The 20,225-nt window shown below is 34.2% G+C and overlaps 1 protein-coding gene across 6 annotated transcripts in view; it reads left to right on the top strand.

Annotated features, from left to right (window-relative positions):
• LOC129921495 (serine/threonine-protein phosphatase 6 regulatory ankyrin repeat subunit A) overlaps positions 1–20,008 on the top strand; it is a 59,756-nt gene extending 39,748 nt beyond the window's left edge. Inside the window, exons 5-17 of one of the 6 annotated variants that reach the window (XM_056003342.1) lie at positions 3,747–3,839; positions 4,345–4,558; positions 4,619–4,914; positions 4,976–5,278; positions 6,581–8,008; positions 8,060–8,596; positions 8,658–8,864; positions 8,923–9,616; positions 9,806–9,889; positions 14,621–14,850; positions 18,927–19,055; positions 19,442–19,550; positions 19,695–20,008. In XM_056003342.1, coding sequence (XP_055859317.1) covers positions 3,747–3,839; positions 4,345–4,558; positions 4,619–4,914; positions 4,976–5,278; positions 6,581–8,008; positions 8,060–8,596; positions 8,658–8,864; positions 8,923–9,616; positions 9,806–9,889; positions 14,621–14,850; positions 18,927–19,055; positions 19,442–19,550; positions 19,695–19,966 — 4,596 coding nt within the window. In that variant the 3' untranslated portion in view covers positions 19,967–20,008. Of the gene's footprint in view, positions 1–3,746; positions 3,840–4,344; positions 4,559–4,618; positions 4,915–4,975; positions 5,279–6,580; positions 8,009–8,059; positions 8,597–8,657; positions 8,865–8,922; positions 9,617–9,805; positions 9,890–14,209; positions 14,422–14,620; positions 14,851–18,926; positions 19,068–19,441; positions 19,560–19,694 lie in introns of all 6 variants that reach the window. The other 5 variants (XM_056003341.1, XM_056003340.1, XM_056003339.1 and 2 more) reach the window with 5 other exon arrangements.
• Positions 20,009–20,225: the final 217 nt, after the last annotated feature.

The raw sequence follows: 20,225 nt of genomic DNA, 5'->3' as shown, positions 1-20,225 counted from the left end.
TACAATTGTATTTTTAAAATAGAAATTTAAAAAAAAGTGTTCTCCATCAGTTACAAGCCTTAAACCGATGTCGAAGGTCGAAAACATGTTGAAAAGCATTTTTTTTTAAATTCTTAAACTTATGAAGTTTTTTTTTCACCAAAACCTCATCTTAGATCCGCTTAGATAAGGTCTTAATGACTTCTTTTGATACCGTTAAAGCGTTTTTTTGCAGAACTTTCCCATTTAAAAAAAAAAGATTGTGTGTACACATGTACACGCGACTGAAGTTATACTTCTCATTCAGTATATGTAAATGAATTTCATTTGATATTTTTAACTTCTATTATTAAATTAATTAATCCACAATTCGGTTTTTTACATTTTTATCAAGTGAACAATAAATTAATTCTTTCATCCTCCTTGCGTCCATGTAGTTTTCAATTTATTCTGTGAAATTTACTCATGTTGTGCGGTTAAGAACGTACGGTATATGGTTAACGAAAGTAAATGAATTGCTCATAAAATGTGCGATATGGTAATTTTATGAGAATTGTGTGTGCTTCAGCACTAGTAGTAGCAATATGGAAGCTCAAAAGTTAGCTGAGCTCAGCTCACAGCTCAGCTCAAATTTTGAGCTAGCTCACTTTTGAGCTATGTACCATAGCTCAGCTCATTTGAGCTGAGCTGATGGTTGAGCTGAGCTGTTGGGTGAGCTGAGCTGTCGGTGAGCTGAGCTGAGCTGTTAGGTGAGCTAAGGTAAAGTGAGCTGAGCTGAGCTGTGATGGGTGAGAGGATACATTGATTTTTATTTGGAAAGTATACTGAAATATGAAGATATTTTAAACTTTTATAAAACACCATAGCTTAAGATGTTTGAGAACGCGTGGACCTACAGGGATGGGAGTTGTACCCAAATGTAGGTTAGAGTCCCCGCTACCTTTTGGCATCAAAAATTTTATTTTCATTTTCTTCAAAATTCCGCGATATAGGCGTTGGAAGTTGGGGGCGCGAAAAAACTTCTGGGAGCTGAACGCTTTGATCTAGAGACAGGGGAGTGGTGCCATATGAAAGCTTATATTCTCAGCTACCCGATAGTAGTATAATCCGGTTTTTCGATTTTTTTTTCAAAATTCCGAGAAAATCGCGTTTGAAAGTTGGGGTAAAATTTTTTTTCGAAAAATCCCCGAATCTTTGAACGCTCCTGGAAGCTAAACCGCTTGAGAGCAATTTTTGGGACTGATGCTTAATGAAAGCTTGTGTCATGGGCCTACGCTATGCACATTTTCAGATTTTTAAAAAATCGCCTTCCATGTTAAACCGCCACATCATGCCTATTTTTTCAGAATCGTGCCTATTTTTTTTTTACTTTTAAGTTCTCCCGGTTTGAGAACGCGTGGACCTACAGGGATGGGAGTTGTACCCAAATGTAGGTTTGAGTCCCCGCTACCTATTGGCATCAAAAATTTTATTTTCATTTTTTTTCAAAATTCCGCGATATAGGCGTTGGAACGCTTTGATCTAGAGACAGGGGAGTGGTGCCATATGAAAGGTTATATTCTCAGCTACCCGATAGTGGTATAATCCGGGTTTTCGATTTTTTTCAAAATTCCGAGAAAATCGCGTTTGAAAGTTGGGGTAAAATTTTTTTTCGAAAAATCCCCGAATCTTTGAACGCTCCTGGAAGCTAAACCGCTTGAGAGCAATTTTTGGGACTGATGCTTAATGAAAGCTTGTGTCATGGGCCTACGCTATGCACATTTTCAGATTTTTAAAAAATCGCCTTCCATGTTAAACCGCCACATCATGCCTATTTTTTCAGAATCGTGCCTATTTTTTTTTTACTTTTAAGTTCTCCCGGTTTGAGAACGCGTGGACCTACAGGGATGGGAGTTGTACCCAAATGTAGGTTTGAGTCCCCGCTACCTATTGGCATCAAAAATTTTATTTTCATTTTTTTTCAAAATTCCGCGATATAGGCGTTGGAACGCTTTGATCTAGAGACAGGGGAGTGGTGCCATATGAAAGGTTATATTCTCAGCTACCCGATAGTGGTATAATCCGGGTTTTCGATTTTTTTCAAAATTCCGAGAAAATCGCGTTTGAAAGTTGGGGTAAAATTTTTTTTCGAAAAATCCCCGAATCTTTGAACGCTCCTGGAAGCTAAACCGCTTGAGAGCAATTTTTGGGACTGATGCTTAATGAAAGCTTGTGTCATGGGCCTACGCTATGCACATTTTCAGATTTTTAAAAAATCGCCTTCCATGTTAAACCGCCACATCATGCCTATTTTTTCAGAATCGTGCCTATTTTTTTTTTACTTTTAAGTTCTCCCGGTTTGAGAACGCGTGGACCTACAGGGATGGGAGTTGTACCCAAATGTAGGTTTGAGTCCCCGCTACCTATTGGCATCAAAAATTTTATTTTCATTTTTTTTCAAAATTCCGCGATATAGGCGTTGGAACGCTTTGATCTAGAGACAGGGGAGTGGTGCCATATGAAAGGTTATATTCTCAGCTACCCGATAGTGGTATAATCCGGGTTTTCGATTTTTTTCAAAATTCCGAGAAAATCGCGTTTGAAAGTTGGGGTAAAATTTTTTTTCGAAAAATCCCCGAATCTTTGAACGCTCCTGGAAGCTAAACCGCTTGAGAGCAATTTTTGGGACTGATGCTTAATGAAAGCTTGTGTCATGGGTCTACGCTTTGCACATTGTCAGATTTTTAAAAAATCGCCTTCCATGTTAAACCGCCACATCATGCCTATTTTTTCAGAATCGTGCCTATTTTTTTTTTACTTTTAAGTTCTCCCGGTTTCCGAGATATAGGCGTTGGAAGTTGGGACGCTCACTTTCAGCTCATCTCAATTGAGCTAAGCTATGGTACCTAGCTCAAATTTGAGCTGAGCTGTGAGCTGAGCTGAAATGTGAGCTTTTTGCAACCCTGGCAACTTGCCACATGGAAATTACCACTTGCAACTTGCCACATGCAACTTGCCACATGTAACTTGCCACATGCAACTTGCCACACGCAACTTGACACATGCAATTTGCCACATACAACTTGCCACATGAAACATGTTACTTGCAACGTGTTGTGTGTTTTATGTTTGCCGTACTGCGGAGTACTGCATTTTTAAATACTAAAGTACTGCCTACTTTAAAGGTGAAACGACAGCCCTGCTACCTAGGGTGATCGCGTCATAATCCCTTTGACATTCTTGTCAAAAAGTAAATTTTCATACCCACCCTCCCATAAGAAGTATAACTTCAAAAATTAACTAAATTGTCTATTTTACTATTTTCAATAAGCCGTACAAAAAGTATTAGGAATCGAAAAAAGTAGGCATACCTATAATTATTTTTGATTTTGTCATTAGCGAAATCGGTAAAGATATTTCATTTGTTATTATTATTATTGTTTGAAACCGATTACAAAACGTACCCATTGACATAGTTTCTGGATCGTGGTTTAGTTTTTCCATTAAAATCATCATTTTTGCATCTCTCCGCAAATAACTTTTTATTGGTGGATAGCTTACAACACGGCATTACTCTTGCGCCACCCAATGTAATATGTTAAAAACTAAAGATACCGTTTTTAGGCACTGGAACCTGGAACCTTTATAAAACTAGACCTTTTACTATTCTCCTTATTTGGCCTTGAAAAAATTCTTAGTATTCTTTGTTATATTTTCTATGATAAAAAGGTCATTAGATCTGGAAAAATATGATGAATTTGAAATATTTATAATTTTTCTTATTGCAGAGAGGAAAAGTTCCATTGCTACTCGCCGTGGAAGCTGGCAATCAGTCAATGTGCAGGGAGCTTCTATCTGCACAAACGGCGGAACAACTTAAGGTAAGTACCTACTTCTCCAAATCAACTTTATATGATTCAACCAAATTCACAAACAAAATAGCTTACACGTGCAAAACATGACTCAATTAAATTCCCAGCACTCATCATAAAGTTATAATCATTCCCCATTCCAAACATATGCACAAAAACGCACATTTTGATTGAATCCGACAGACAAAAACACCGCCAACAAAAGCAAGTTATTTAGTTATGACATTTTTAAAGTGTTTTAAACAAAAATTGCAAATGAAGACGATGATACTTTAACAACAAGTGAAACACTGTGTTTGCAAAAACCTTCCTATTGCGTGCCTGTAAATAGGTCTTCACAACCATGCACGCGAAACAATATAATGCAAATTAGTTTCTCTCTCTGTGAGATGGCAAATATCACGACATTTTCCTCAAAAAACAATCGTTTCAGGGTTTCACTTTCATCTTGAATTTTTAATAAGCTTTTCTATGAATTGATTTTATTTTTTTGTTTTTGATTTTTGATTTGCAGGCAACAACGCTGAATGGAGATTCAGCTTTGCATTTGGCCGCTAGACGGCGAGACGTCGATATGGTACGAATTTTAGTTGATTACGGTACAAATGTTGACACACAAAATGGCGAGGGTCAGACGCCTCTTCATATTGCAGCGGCCGAAGGAGATGAAGCTTTACTTAAGTACTTTTATGGAGTTAGGGCATCCGCAGCCATTGCTGATAACCAAGGTCTTAACCCAAGCTTTGAACCTTCAAGACCTTAAGAGACTAATTTTTGATGTTTTTCAGATCGAACGCCAATGCACTTGGCTGCCGAAAATGGTCATGCGCACATCATCGAAATTCTTGCGGATAAATTCAAAGCGAGCATCTTTGAACGAACAAAAGATGGCAGCACCTTGATGCATATTGCATCACTCAACGGTCACGCCGAATGTGCAACAATGCTCTTTAAAAAGGGCGTTTATCTGCATATGCCAAATAAAAACGGTGCTCGAAGTATACACACGGCCGCCAGATATGGTCACACAGGTATAATAAATACGCTCCTGCAAAAGGGCGAGAAAGTCGATGTTACAACGAATGTAAGTTTTATATTGGTTTGTGTCTTTGCTAAATATGATTGAAATGATTTTATTTTGATAGGAAAACTATACAGCCCTTCATATAGCAGTTGAGTCAGCTAAGCCAGCAGTTGTTGAAACTTTGCTTGGCTTCGGAGCAGATGTCCACGTCCGTGGAGGCAAATTACGCGAAACACCCCTCCATATTGCGGCACGCGTTAAGGACGGTGATCGTTGTGCCTTGATGCTCCTCAAGTCCGGGGCTAGTCCCAATTTAACTACCGATGATTGTCTGACGCCTGTTCATGTAGCAGCGCGACACGGGAATCTGGCAACGCTGATGCAACTCCTCGAAGATGGTGGCGATCCATTGTATAAGTCCAACGTAAGGTTTATTATAATTTTTTTTTCTTCCTCTTTTTTGACAGCTTATTACCACCACCACCACTCTCTAGCTCAATTGACCATGAACTTTGTGATTCCCTATCGATATTTAGATTTCTTTAAGCGCGACTATTTATTCTGAACTAAAGTAAAGAAATTCGCTAGGATTTGCAGATTTTTCGCTGAGTTTATATGAAAATAGCGAAAAACATTTAAAAAAAAAAATTAACGAACAAATGATCACAACTTATTTGCAATAGTTGTAAACCTGTTTTTAATTGGACTGCATTCTAGAAAAATACTTCGCTGAGTTTATATGAACTTAGCAAATCAAGCTATTGTACAAAAAAATAGAACAGAATCCACTATTCCATTTAGTTTTAGATTAGATCTTAAATAATATAAACTCTGTCTATGTAAAATTTTGCGCTCACTTTATGTTAACCTAGTGAATCGCAATTAGAACTAACACTGAGTTCGCTTAAATCACATGAACTTAGCGAAAAACGTTAAAAACATAAAATATTTTTGTGATAGATAAGTAGTATTTTGACAATTGACCAAAAGCATTTCATTAATAGAGTCAGAGAGCACTGCGCTAAAATAATAACAAGTCAGCGAAATGCCCTTGAAAGGACTAAAAAGCAACTAAATCAGCCATAACTTGTCAATTTTAAGTAATAATTGAATTTTGTTGTGTGTAAGGCGGGTTTAAAAATATTTCGCTTACTTTGTATGAACTTAGCGAAATACCTCGAATAGAAGCAGGCAAAAGAGCAACAAAATCTAAATAGCAAGTAATTTGCAAGCCATGATGAATCGTCGCAGTATTTTATTTCCAGGGAGTTAAAAACCTCTTCTTGAAAAACCCTGACCACCGATTTAAGTTTCATAATTTTTTTTTCACTGATTTCACAAGAACTTAGCGAAAAAAAAAAATCAATTAACTCAAAGTAAAATTGCCATAACTAATTGACAATAAATTATAAAGCTCTCTTCGATTTCCCTGGGTAAACGTTAGAAAAGGAATTAGGTAACTTCATTTCAACTCAGCGAAAAACTTTTCTTCGCTGATTTCACATCAACTTAGCGAAAAATCATTAAACCAAAGCAAATTACAGAATAATTGTTGAATAAGGCTCATTTCTATTGTCTGAGTTACTGTTTAAAAGGAATTCACTAACTTCATATCAACTCAGCGAAATATTATTCAAGTTATAATTCGCTAAGTTCATGGTCATTATTTTTTCATATGTTTGAGAATATTTGTCCAATTATAATGTACCTCCTTTTTCATTCACAGACCGGTGAAACACCATTGCACATGGCCTGTCGAAGCTGCCACCCGGAAATCGTCCGGCATCTCATCGAAACCGTCAAAGAAAAACACGGCCCCGACAAAGCCACAACCTATATTAACTCACAAAACGAAGATGGGGCAACAGCGCTGCACTTTACATGCCAAATTACCACAGAAGAAGTCAAAATACCCGAATCCGATAAAGAAATCGTTCGCATGCTTCTCGAAAACGGTGCCGATGTAAATATCCAAACTAAAAACACCCTCGAAACCGCCTTCCATTATTGTGCCGTTGCTGGCAACAATGATGTCCTAATGGAAATGGTTGCACGCATGAATCAAACCGACATCCAGAAAGCCATGAATCGACAATCTTCTGTCGGATGGACCCCACTCCTGATAGCTTGCAACCGGGGGCACATGGAACTAGTCAATAATCTTTTAGCGAATCATGCCAGAGTCGATGTTTTCGATACAGAAGGTCGATCGGCCCTACATTTGGCCGCTGAACGAGGCTTCCTTCACGTTTGTGATGCTCTACTAACCAACAAAGCCTTTATAAATTCCAAGTCACGAGTTGGTCGAACAGCTTTACATTTAGCTGCCATGAATGGCTATACACATTTGGTGAAGTTCCTCATCAAGGATCACAATGCCGTCATTGATATTTTAACGCTGCGCAAACAGACGCCTCTCCATTTGGCTGCAGCCAGCGGCCAAATGGAGGTATGTCAGCTCCTGCTCGAACTTGGAGCTAACATAGATGCGACAGACGATTTGGGCCAGAAACCCATTCATGTGGCGGCACAAAACAACTACTCTGAAGTGGCCAAACTATTTCTGCAGCAACATCCGAGTCTGGTGAATGCTACTAGCAAAGATGGCAACACCTGCGCACACATTGCTGCAATGCAGGGCTCGGTGAAAGTAATTGAGGAGTTGATGAAATTCGATAGATCTGGCGTGATATCGGCTAGAAACAAATTGACTGATGCCACTCCCCTGCAGTTGGCAGCTGAGGGCGGTCATGCGGACGTTGTGAAGGCATTAGTGCGGGCTGGGGCCTCATGCACCGATGAGAATAAGGCAGGATTCACAGCTGTGCATTTGGCAGCTCAAAATGGGCATGGTCAGGTGTTGGACGCCCTAAAGGGAACGAACTCTTTGAGGATTACCAGCAAGAAATTGGGACTGACACCGTTGCATGTGGCGGCATATTACGGACAAGCGGACACTGTTCGTGAGCTGTTGATCAGTGTTCCGGCGACGGTGAAATCCGAGCCGCCGACGGGCCAAAGTTTGTTCGGCGATTTGGGTGCAGAGTCCGGAATGACGCCGCTGCATTTGGCGTCATTCTCAGGGAACGAAAATGTTGTGCGCTTACTGTTGAATTCGGCTGGAGTGCAAGTTGATGCGGCGACCACAGAAAATGTACAAAATCTGAGGAAATTTGTATGGTTTTTAATGGTTTTCTATTTTTAGGGCTATAATCCACTCCATTTAGCATGCTTCGGCGGTCACATGTCAGTGGTAGGTTTGTTACTGAGTCGCTCGGCAGAACTCCTCCAATCGGTCGACCGACACGGAAAAACTGGCCTCCATATTGCCGCAATGCATGGTCACATCCAGATGGTGGAGATTCTGCTGGGTCAGGGCGCTGAAATAAATGCAACCGATCGCAATGGTTGGACACCACTGCATTGTGCTGCCAAAGCCGGGTATTTGGAAGTCGTCAAATTGCTGTGCGAAGCTGGCGCATCGCCCAAATCGGAGACAAACTACGGATGCGCGGCGATTTGGTTTGCTGCTTCCGAAGGTCATAATGATGTGCTGAGGTATTTGATGAATAAGGAACACGATACTTATGGACTGATGGAGGATAAACGATTTGTTTATAATTTAATGGTCGTTTCGAAGAATCACAATAGTAAACCGATTCAGGAATTTGTGCTGGTATCGCCAGCGCCAGTTGATACAGCTGCCAAATTATCAAATATATATATAAATTTGTCAACAAAGGTAAGGTGTTTTTTTCGGAGGGGGTCTTCCGACAGGGTTCTGATCTTCCTGTTTGTTGTAGGAAAAAGAAAGAGCGAAAGATTTAGTTGCAGCTGGAAAACAGTGTGAAGCTATGGCAACAGAGTTGTTAGCTTTGGCAGCTGGTTCCGATTCGGCGGGAAAGATTCTCCAAGCTACCGACAAGAGAAACGTGGAATTCCTTGATGTTCTGATAGAAAATGAACAAAAAGAAGTGATAGCTCATACCGTTGTCCAAAGGTACCTTCAGGTAAGACTATCTCCCTCTTCCCCATCAAACTTTATCCTTTTCTCTTCACTCTCCACAGGAACTCTGGAGAGGAAGTCTCACGTGGGCGTCGTGGAAACTTCTTCTGCTGCTAGTTGCCTTTATAGTGTGCCCGCCCGTGTGGATTGGGTTCACCTTTCCCATGGGCCACAAGTTCAACAAAGTTCCCATCATCAAATTCATGTCTTACCTCACCTCTCACATCTATCTCATGCTGCATCTCTCGATCGTTGGCATAACACCGTTGTATCCGGTGCTGCGATTGAGCTTGGTCCCCTACTGGTACGAAATCGGACTCCTCATTTGGTTGAGTGGTCTTCTTTTGTTCGAGTTGACGAATCCTTCAGACAAATCTGGATTGGGATCGATAAAGCTGCTTGTTTTGCTGCTTGGCATGGCTGGAGTGGGAGTGCACGTTACGGCCTTTATTTTCATCTCGAAGGAGTACTGGCCGACTTTGGTTTACTGTCGGAATCAGTGTTTTGCGTTGGCATTTCTGCTGGCGTGTGTTCAGATTCTTGACTTTTTATCGTTCCATCATCTTTTCGGGCCTTGGGCCATTATTATTGGTGATCTTCTCAAGGATTTAGCGAGATTTTTAGCCGTTTTGGCCATTTTCGTGTTTGGCTTTTCAATGCATATCGTCGCATTAAATCAGTCTTTTGCGAATTGGACGAAGGAAGATATACGAAATTTCGAGAAGAAGAATCGCAATAATCCTTATTTTAATGACGGTAAGTGGTATTTGTTCTTTATACAGTTTTGTCAATATTCTTTATATTTTTATCCTTCAAAAGTGTTTTGATAAGTATCTGCCAGGTGTAATGCATGCATATAAAAGATCCTTTCAAACAAACAAAAAAATTATATATTCCTCATCCTGATTCCTATTCCATTCTACCAAATAGCTGCAACGAAGCCAGTTTCGCTTCCGACCCGTTCACCCGATAGCCGGTACGATAGTCGAAGTCTAAATAGTGATTTTAGGCGAAAGCACAAGGATGACCGTAAGTTTGATGCGTGTCCTCTTTTAAAATGCGCATCTGAGTTAATTTTTCAAACACTAAGTGTCTTTGATGTTCGTAATACCAGGCTCTGAGAAATATTCACACAAATTTTTTAAAAAATGGAAGATGCTTTCGTGTCCTTTTGTTATACCTTTTGTATAAAAATTTAATTAAATTTTGCTGGAATGATCCACGGACTGATTGTTGTTGTTGTTGTTTAATTATTTTTTGATAAATCTGGGTTCGGAAGAATTCTGGAATAAAATAATATACATTTGCTTTGTGTAAATCATCAGTGTTGTCGATGTCCTGGAAATCACGATCGGTGTTTTTTTTATGATTTTTGTTTTAATTTTTTTAATTTTATTTGGATTTTTTATTTTAAATGGCATGTAGATGTTTAAAATTTATAATTTTAGGAATGCGATATACATATAGCTGGATTTTATTTTTAGGTTTTTAAAAATTATAATTTTGGGAATGATTTCGTTTGAATTTATTTTTGCACTGTTTGTAGCAACTTTTTTGTTTATAAACGAAAATGCTTAAACTTAGCCCAAGAATCGAAAAGAACGTCAGAAACTTGCTCTTTAATAAGTGCATTGAGAAAAATGGAAATCCAAATTTGCATTAGTAGGTACCAAATTAACAACGAAGTAAAGTCAACATTTAATTTTCTACTAGCACTAGAAAGCAGAAAAACACTGACAGACCTACAATCAGATTTTGGTAAAATGTAATGTTATGACACATGACTTCAAAATATTTTTTAATGACCGAGTCAGAACTAAGCAATACAACTCATAATGGTAAAAGGGTGTTTTTTCGAGCATTTATATGAGTGAGTTTGTTTAACTCAAATTTTAATACGGAGATTACATCGTAAAGGTAAATGATCTTTATTTAAGGATAATAGAGGAGAGAACTGACTTGAAGACAAAAGAGAAATTCGACAGTTGGGAAAATAGATCTGCTTTAATACACTCGACAGTGATTTTTTTCAGACTCTTAGGTATATTAAGGGGTAATAACACTTTGTAAGCACAAAATTGAGTGTCATTTTCAGCGTATAAAAGAAAGGAGAAACAATATTTTCTTTTGGAGTTTGTTAAGTTTGCTTAAGTATATCAATAGGTAACCGAATAGGCTAATGTTAAAATTTGTAATGATGTGAAATTTTGTAAATGGCGGCGTAGTTTAATAGCAAACTCAGCTACATCAGCTGCATCATTAAAAAAGTTGCCTATTTAACTTCTCAAAGCACTATTTAAAACATTTGCATTATTTAATGAGGTTGAAACGGAATCAACTACTGATTTTTGAGGTCACTGATGTAATTTATATTTTAAAACCTTAATTTTAGCCCAGGAATTAAATAAAAAATATTAATGCATAAAAACCTCTTTAAAATAATAAATATGTATTTTGTTTCCTTTATATAGGTACAACATGATAAAAATATGTAGTTTTTACTAACAATTACGCTGGACTGTTTTTTTTTGAGTTTGTTGAACTTTTCTGAAGGTTTTTGGGGTGCTTGTCAAAAATGTTGTATCTGCCGGCGTTTTGAGATATTTCCGTAAAAAAATATTTTTTTTTTTACAAACAAAACTTTTTTGTTGAAAGTGTATATTTAAAACAGAACTTTTCTCAAAACAGGCATAACCCTAAACAAAAAGATAACATTTTGTACACATCTCAAATAAATTATATTTTCCAAAAAAATTCTTTCCAATGGTATGTTAACCGTCTTATTTAATAAAACAGTGGAGCAGTGGCGTAACTAGCTTTTGATATTGAAAAAGTGGGATTAATATTGAAATTTCTTAATCCCAAAAGACCAATTTTTATGTTTTTGTTCTATAAAGAAATATTCTACACATAAATTACATTACAATGAAGAAGAGAATCTTAGTATTTTATAATTCCGTATTTAAGAACACAATGAAGGAATTGCTTTTATTTGAAATAGACTTCTACTGTTCACAAGTTACATATAAATAAACTAATTACTTAACTTTGTTAAGTTATTTAACAAAGGTCACGAAGAAAGGAATAATAGTTTAAACTAATTACTTATTTTATTTGAGCTGTTATAAACACCCTTTAAGGTAAAATACAATGCATTAAATTGGATATCAAAAATTGAACAGCTCATGTTCATACTCTAACTTCGATACCTCACTCCTCCAAAGCTTAAATTTGATGAATAAAATTAAATGAAAAATAAAATTAAACTCTTAAGTTCCATGGTAAATATAATAACACATATATAACATAAATATAAATATAGTATAAAAATATAATGTCACCATTTCAAAAAATGTTTTCTTAACCCTTTTGAACCCAAGCTATGAAAATCAGTATTAAAAAATGTTTTTTTTTCAGTATTATCGTGTCAAAAACATCACAACTAAGAAATATGAATAGCAAAAAATTATGTTCCAAAATAATAAATAGCAAAACTAATGTGTTATTCTCATGTTACACGTAAGTAACATACACCGCCTATGACCACCAAAAAAAGTCGAACAACTGAGAAATTAACTTTTTATAGAACAATAATGTATGCTACTTCTTCTAAGCCAAAACACAAAACACTTTCTGGATTAATAATTTTATATCTTTTTTTCAAAATTATGACCATATGTAGGTCATATAAAAAAATTTTTTTTATAAAAAAAAATGTGGATTTTAGTCCCTTTTTCGATAAAAAAAAAAAATTAAAAGTATGATATTTGACTAACTTTTTGTACTAATCTTTCAATAAAAAAATATTGAATGGAATAATTTTTAGCAATTTTCAAATATATGTTACATGAGAGTAACGCTGGTACCGAAAAAGTTAATAAAAAAAACAAGCTTCAATTTACATGATGGTCAAGTGGTGGTTTATTTTTTTTTTTTATATCAGGTATTAAAAAATACCTCATGCATCATTATGAGTAAAAATGTTTTATTATTTCGTATAATAGGAACTGCAACCCAGAAAAAGTCTTGTTTCTACCCTTCCGGATAGAATCCCAAAATATCTCAAAATTTCTTGTATATTGCGCACTACCAACCATGTCAATTGACCTCCCTAGCCAACTGACCAAAACAGTGAAACGAAAATATTAAATATTAAAAAAAATTACATTTTTGGAAAGATTTTGATAAAAATTTGTTCATTGATTTTGTTTAATTCGTATATATGCAAAATTTAAAGCAAGTCCCCCAAAATCCAACCATTCCGTTTTTTGTTTAAACCTCATTGAAAATGTTTGTAAGAGTTAGGTAGGAGGTGATTAGTTCAAGCTGCAAAATTTATTTTGATGGAATCTAGCAATATGACACATTATTTCAAGGTAGATTTTAATGCTGAATCGACCAAAGACAATAAAATCCGATACATTTACACCCCAAAAAGGATTGTACTAATTTTCGGTAGAGATGAGGTAACATTTTCCTCTTTTTTAATTTGGAACAAGTGGTACCAAAAAAACATTTTGTAAAATCCAATTTGTCTAATTGTGAAATTGTTACAGTTACTATTTTACTCTTAAAGTTTACTCAAATATACAAGGTGAAATGAATATTTTTTAAGAGGAATTAAAAGTTAGATACTATTTAATTAAAATGCTAAGATTATGTTGGGTAAGATAGTTTAAAATAATATTATTTTCATAGGCTTCGAAACATTTCCTACGCATTTAAGGTACTGATTTTGAAAGAATAGCATCGCATATTAGAAGGATCATTATACCTATGTATATATGTATGGCAGAAATAAAGAAAAAAAAATAATTCTTAGTAGATAATTTATTATTTCTAAAGTAGAAAATTAATTTGTGTTATTTTCTTTTTAATTATTGTTTTATTTTGCACTTTAAATTAATGTTTTGTTTTCAAATCGTTTTGCATGGGAATGTTGCATTATTGTGAAAAAATAAATCAAAACTTCATATAAATGTTTATATAACTATTGTATAAAGAAATCTTAAGATATCGGTGTCTTTTTTATTGAATGGCCTTGTGCACCAAAAACGATGTGCTGTATAAAAACAATCAACTATGCTTCTTGATGTTCAAACTTAAAAAAAAAACGCACAAATTTCATCACAAACAAAAACTTATTAAGCTGTTAAATATGCAATAACGGCTTGTGTGTGTTTCATTGTGTATTCGATTCCCTTAAAACAACTTAACCAAAGAATTAAAATTATTCTTTTTTCTTACCGAAAATGCTAAATCATTAAAATGAATAAATATTGTTGATTGGCTTGAAACACTGAACCTTTTCTACATCACAAACGTAAAAATAAAATTGATTGAAATTAGGACCAATGACGCCATTTCTGGCCTTCGAGCGGCTCTTCTTTGCCGTTTTTGGACAAACAACAACCGTGGATATCAACCCGATGCGTCACTTGCGTCCCGAATGGACTGAGGTCCTATTCAAGCTGGTCTTCGGTGTCTACTTGCTAGTGTCTGTAGTTGTCCTCATAAATTTGCTCATTGCCATGATGTCGGATACTTATCAACGCATACAGGTTGGTATTGAACGTTTTTGAACTAATTCCTTTGTGTTTGTGTAATATCGACCTCCTTCTATATTGAATCACACACTACTCACTTTCATACCAAAAACTGCACATTTTTCAACACCCACCACATTCCAACACATTTTAAAATTGTATCCCAACACTCTTTGGGAGGATGTCGATATTTTTTTTTTTTTGTACATTTCAGTCCGAATGCATCCGATAAATGCATTTGAATTGCTGTTCTTCGCCGTATTCGGTCAAACAACAACCGAACAGACGCAAGTTGATAAAATTAAAAACCTTGCAACTGCCACCCAACCGTATTGGGTTGAATATCTGTTTAAGATTGTGTTCGGCGTTTACATGTTGGTGTCAGTGGTTGTGTTGATTAACCTACTGATTGCTATGATGTCTGACACTTATCAAAGGATTCAGGTAGTATTGTTCCAACGAATATTGGGGGGGTTTTTGATATTGTGGAAGGTGTAGTTAAAGATTTTTTGAAAACTTTTTGAATAACTTTTACTGATCGAAACAGTGAAAATATTTCTATACGATTTAAAATAAGAAGAATGTTTTTAATTTTAATTTATTTTCAGGAATGTTTCAATTAAAACCATACAAATATATTTTTCTACATAATTTTCTATATAAAATGCTTCACAGAAAAAAACAAAATGATAGAATTCAAATGATTAAAATAATGATTAAAATTATGATCAAAATTAATTTTTTTCATCTGAAAAAGTCTAATACCTTAGGGTATATTATTTTTCTGAAATTATTTTATGGACTATCTATTCTTTGTTTCGGGCAACAAATAAAGCTTTGACAAAACATGTCTTGACGAATTTCTTTACATGATTTAAGGAATACCCAAGTAACATTTGTCATCTCATAAGATTCTCCAAGAGTTTAACTAGACTATTTAAGGGATCTACAAGTATTCTTGAAGAATTCTTCTAGATTCTAATAAAACTGTTAAAAGCGTTAAATGGCCTAGTTATGGGAGGCTCTCGCTCTTACGTACTCATAGCAATAATACAAGTTTCTTTACAATACTATCACTCTTTAACCGAGTTTCAATCTTCTTATGAGATGACAGATGTATAATCAGAGGCCTCTCGAAAGAATCTCATAAGGCTCGGCTAAATCTTGCTTTGAGAATGCGTTTCTTTCAATGGGAGGTGTGGGAAAGAGAACAGATTGTTTGTAAACTTTAAAAAGATATATCTTTTTCATTAAGCATTTAAAAGAACAAAAAAATACTTTTGAATGTGTACATAAAGTCAAAAGAACTGATAGAGGTGTGTTTAGAAAAAATAATTTGTAAGAGAATGAATTATTATTGTGGGTTGTAATGGCATGGCGGTATTTATATATTTAATGTTTCCTGCAACCAAAAATATATGCGGTTAAAATTTTATCTACTAAGTTGAACCTTTTACCTTAATAAAATACAAAGCGCCTTAGAAATTTTGCATATTTACATTATTTATTTTATAATTTTAAAAAGGAAAGGGGTTACCATCGCATGTTTTTCAACCTATTAAAATCCAAGTTCAGGCCATTAGTTATTGGTTTTTAATTGCTATTTTTTCAATTTTTTAAATTACATAACTAGTGTGGGATATGAAAACGGGATGGTGAAAAAACTTGTTTGTAAAAATGTTAGATAGGTATATAGATTTTCCACCTAAATGAGGCATTTTAGTTAACCGGAACTTAGTTCACAGCAACTAAATTGCTCATAGTTTGCCAAAAAGAAAAGTCCGATCAACAATGAAGAATTAAGAATGGGCTAATGGTTGTGGAGGAAACATTTTACCTAATTTCGTCTGGCAAAAATATTTAAAAAAAAACAATAGTTCCTTATAGGTACGTAATCAAAGAGAACACATACAAACTACGATCAATATACCTACTATGTTAATATATTAACGATTTTTTAAAACAATTATAATCTTGTGGAGAGATATACTATTGAGTCTCATTATGCTTGCAGTTATAGAACAAGAGGTTATTTCAAAGTCACCCTAAATATCTTTTGGCTTAAGATTTTTGTGCAGTCGTATTCATTAATTTCAACCCTAGGTTGTAATATTAAAATAAAGGAATAAATAGGTACATAATTATTTTTATGTAAGTGCCAAAAAAATGATTTTTTTTCGATATTCTATTCAAAAATATGTTCACCTTTATCTGCATAAAAATTGAAGTTATTTATTTTAAATTGAAGATTTTCATCAAAACTGATGTAGACAACAATGGTCCACTGTTTTTGTTTTTTTTTTTTTATTCCGACTTCTAAACAGAGCTTCTTAGGGCCAATTTTTACAATATAAACTGAAGAAGTTATTGTTGTATGTATTAAAAACTTATTGAAAATGAAATATAAGATACTTATGGACAATCTAAATCTTAAACAAAAGAGCTGATCAGCGAACTCTTTTTTAATTTCTTGATGTTAAAATTGTATTTTCAGCATTTTTTTTATGAATAAAAATAATAATAACTAGAAATTAGTATACATCGCTTCCAGACGTAGGTACCATAGAGATATAGTTTAATTGCTCCTTTATAGTGAAAGAAATTAAGTGCTTAGCAAAATGCTTGTCAAAATCTGAACCGATCTAAAATATATGCAGAGGTAAATTTCAACATTATTAACTCGGAACATAGTATCACTTACCTATACCAAAAAAAAATGAAAATGTAGGGAAACCGAAGATGTAATGCTTCAGAAAATCTATGATTTTTTTTTAAGTCAATAATCATGATGTTTCAAGAACTATTATAAAGAACACTTTTGTAATAGTAATAGAAGAATGAAGTTTTAGATATGAAATTATTAAAAATCTTCCATTTTCCCAAGGAATCCTCCTTTTACATTTATTTAATGTGTTACTAGTTCGCAATGATATCCACACTAGCTATTTTATAATAGTGGAGCTGAGTTAATGTATATTTTTTAGACGAGCAAATTAATTCTTCCATCTAAAACAAAAGAGTTGAACAGCGAACTTTTTTTTTGGATCGTATTTTTTTCCGAAAATTCTTATCCTTCTTATTTGCAAAAATAAGCAGGAATGCATTTTTTCATGACAATGATACTGTAGGAGGCTTTATTAATTCCTCTTAAGAGGCTGTACAACTGAACAAATGTTTTTTTGCTTCCCGGGCAAATCATTTTTTATATTTTTCATCAAAGTTTTAGAAAAAAAAAAAATGTTTTAGTAAAAATGCTATTTAATGCCTTAAATAATTTTGTACTAAATAATTCTTGATAACCTTAAATAATTATTACGTACAAAATTATTTAAGGCATTAAATATCATTTTTACTGTAGATTAAGCTACAGTAAATGTTTCTTGGCTTCGGAACAAAAAATTGAAGAAGCCTTACATTAGTTTTTCAAATTTTATTTACTAAGGTTTTTATTAAGATTAAAAGGTTCATAATATGAGATTTCTCTTGCGTCCTATATAGAATACTAAATAGAAATAAATTATTGTTGAATCAATATATTTTCTTAAAATACCCAGATATTTGTGCTTTGTTTTAATTTGTATTTCATATTTAGATACAAAATTTAACGAAAATATTATTAAGTGATGAACAAGTTCATAAAATGATTTGTGACTCAAGCCGCCCCGCATAGCTTAACTGTTCAACGAATAGGGTGTTAAGATTTTTGTGCAAAAAAAACTAAATTAAAAGCAAACAAGTTTCCATCAAAAAGTTTTAAAATCTGAGAATAAAAAAAAATGTCACTACTATTGATACTGAATTGATAAAAAATCGGATTTGAAAATCCTTAATACAAATTTTTATTAAAAACAAAAAGGAAATTAAATTAAAAATTATACCTATATTAATTGCGAATTTATAAAATTGGCTTAGTTTAATGAAATATGTGCCTAATCAATGTAAGATATGCCTATTTTATATTTACAATAGCATTTTATTTTAAATTTAATTCATTCTTTTTCTATATCAAACATATCTATCTATAGGCCTCATTTTTCTCTCCATCGATTTAATGCTAAAATGTACATCCATCAACTGCCCAGACTTGTTGCTTCAGCGATGAAAAAAAATCTAATAAATTTATAATGAAATTTATCTTGAAGATACAATCCCATTGCATTTTAGTGTGTATCTTTAAGATGCATTCTATGCAACAAAAAATAATTTGTGTATATGTGTGTAGTTTACTAGTCTGTGTTTAGAATAGCTATGTGTTACTAGTTTAGGTCAAAAATAAAAAAAAAATTAAAAAAATTATACACACGCTATAGATAGATGACATTTCGCATGAAAATTTGCGATGTTACCATACCAAAAAAATATTTAAAATTAAATTTAAAATAATTTATAAAAATTCGATTTAACAAAAACAAAATTTTTTGCTTATATTCTGCTTTTTTTTTCTTATAATCCCCCTTCATTCATGCACTCCACTCAACCATCAAATTGATATCTAAAAAATACATTCAAAATGTCATCAGGCTCAATCTGATATCGAATGGAAATTCGGTCTATCGAAGCTTATTCGCAACATGCATCGCACCACAACAGCTCCATCCCCGCTTAACCTAGTTACCACCTGGTTCATGTGGATCGTCGAGAAGGTCAAGGTAAAATATCAAGTGTGTATAACAGCTGCTCGATTGAAACTAAAAAAAAAATACTTCAATTACTGCTTTTCTTTCACCATACTTCTTCAACAAAACCAACAATCAACAAAAAACAACAACAAAAAATATTCTACTTCTTCACCTTCTGACCTTTCCGGAATCCATATATCTTCAATCATCATCATCCAATCTTTTTCTACCACATTTTATCATGCTATCGTTTTTTTTTTCTATTTCCGTTTCCGTTTTTGTAATTAATTTTGTATCGCCATTTTCTCTATAAAACTTAAACTTTATGCTTTTGTGTCCTGTTTCCATTTTTTTTGGTTATTGTCCTGTTCTGTTTTGTCGTTCGTGTCTGTGTCTTTTGTGTTGAATTTTCGTAGGCACGCATGAAGAAGAAGAAGCGTCCAAGTCTGGTTCAGATGATGGGAATACGACAGGCTAGTCCACGGACAAAGGCTGGCGCCAAATGGCTGTCGAAGATCAAGAAAGGTAGGAAATGTATGTGTCTGGCCCAGTGAAAGCTGTAAGGGACATTCGCTTCAGCTTTTTTTTTCTTCAATTTTTTGTATCAATTTAATCCTTGAACTCATCTCGACCCAATGACTTGGTTATATTTTTTGGGATTAATTTCAGATTCGGTGGCGTTATCGGTTGTTCATCTGTCGCCTTTGGGGTCGCAAGCTAGTTTCTCAGCTGCTAATCAGAATAGAATTGAAAATGTAGCCGATTGGGAAGCTATCGCTAAGAAATATCGCTCCTTAGTTGGCGATGAAGATGGGGGTTCCTTAAAGGATTCAGATGCTGAAAGTTCGTCAGTGAATGAGACTGGTGGTGGGCCACCTGCACCAGCACAGGTGGGCAATAATATTCAAGCGCATGCAATCGGAGGCCAGCAACATGTTTAAAAATATTTAATGCATGTTGTATTTTTTTCAGGTCTAATTTTATTTCTAGGTTAAGATGTTGTGTGTATAAAAATATTAAATTTATAAAACAAAAATTATTTTTAAATTTTTAATTTAAATTTTATTTATTATAAATGTATTGGCACTATAGAGATTAATAAATTATTATGTAGAATTATTAAAATTGTGTGTTAGTTATAAGGATTAAACATTTAGTTTTAAGTAGTTTTTGTAAAATAAATAAAAAAATATATTTAAA

The sequence above is a fragment of the Episyrphus balteatus genome, chromosome 1 (assembly GCF_945859705.1).
Source record: "Episyrphus balteatus chromosome 1, idEpiBalt1.1, whole genome shotgun sequence".
Taxonomy (NCBI): Eukaryota; Metazoa; Arthropoda; class Insecta; order Diptera; family Syrphidae; genus Episyrphus; species Episyrphus balteatus.
This window is presented reverse-complemented; position numbering and strand designations above follow the sequence as displayed.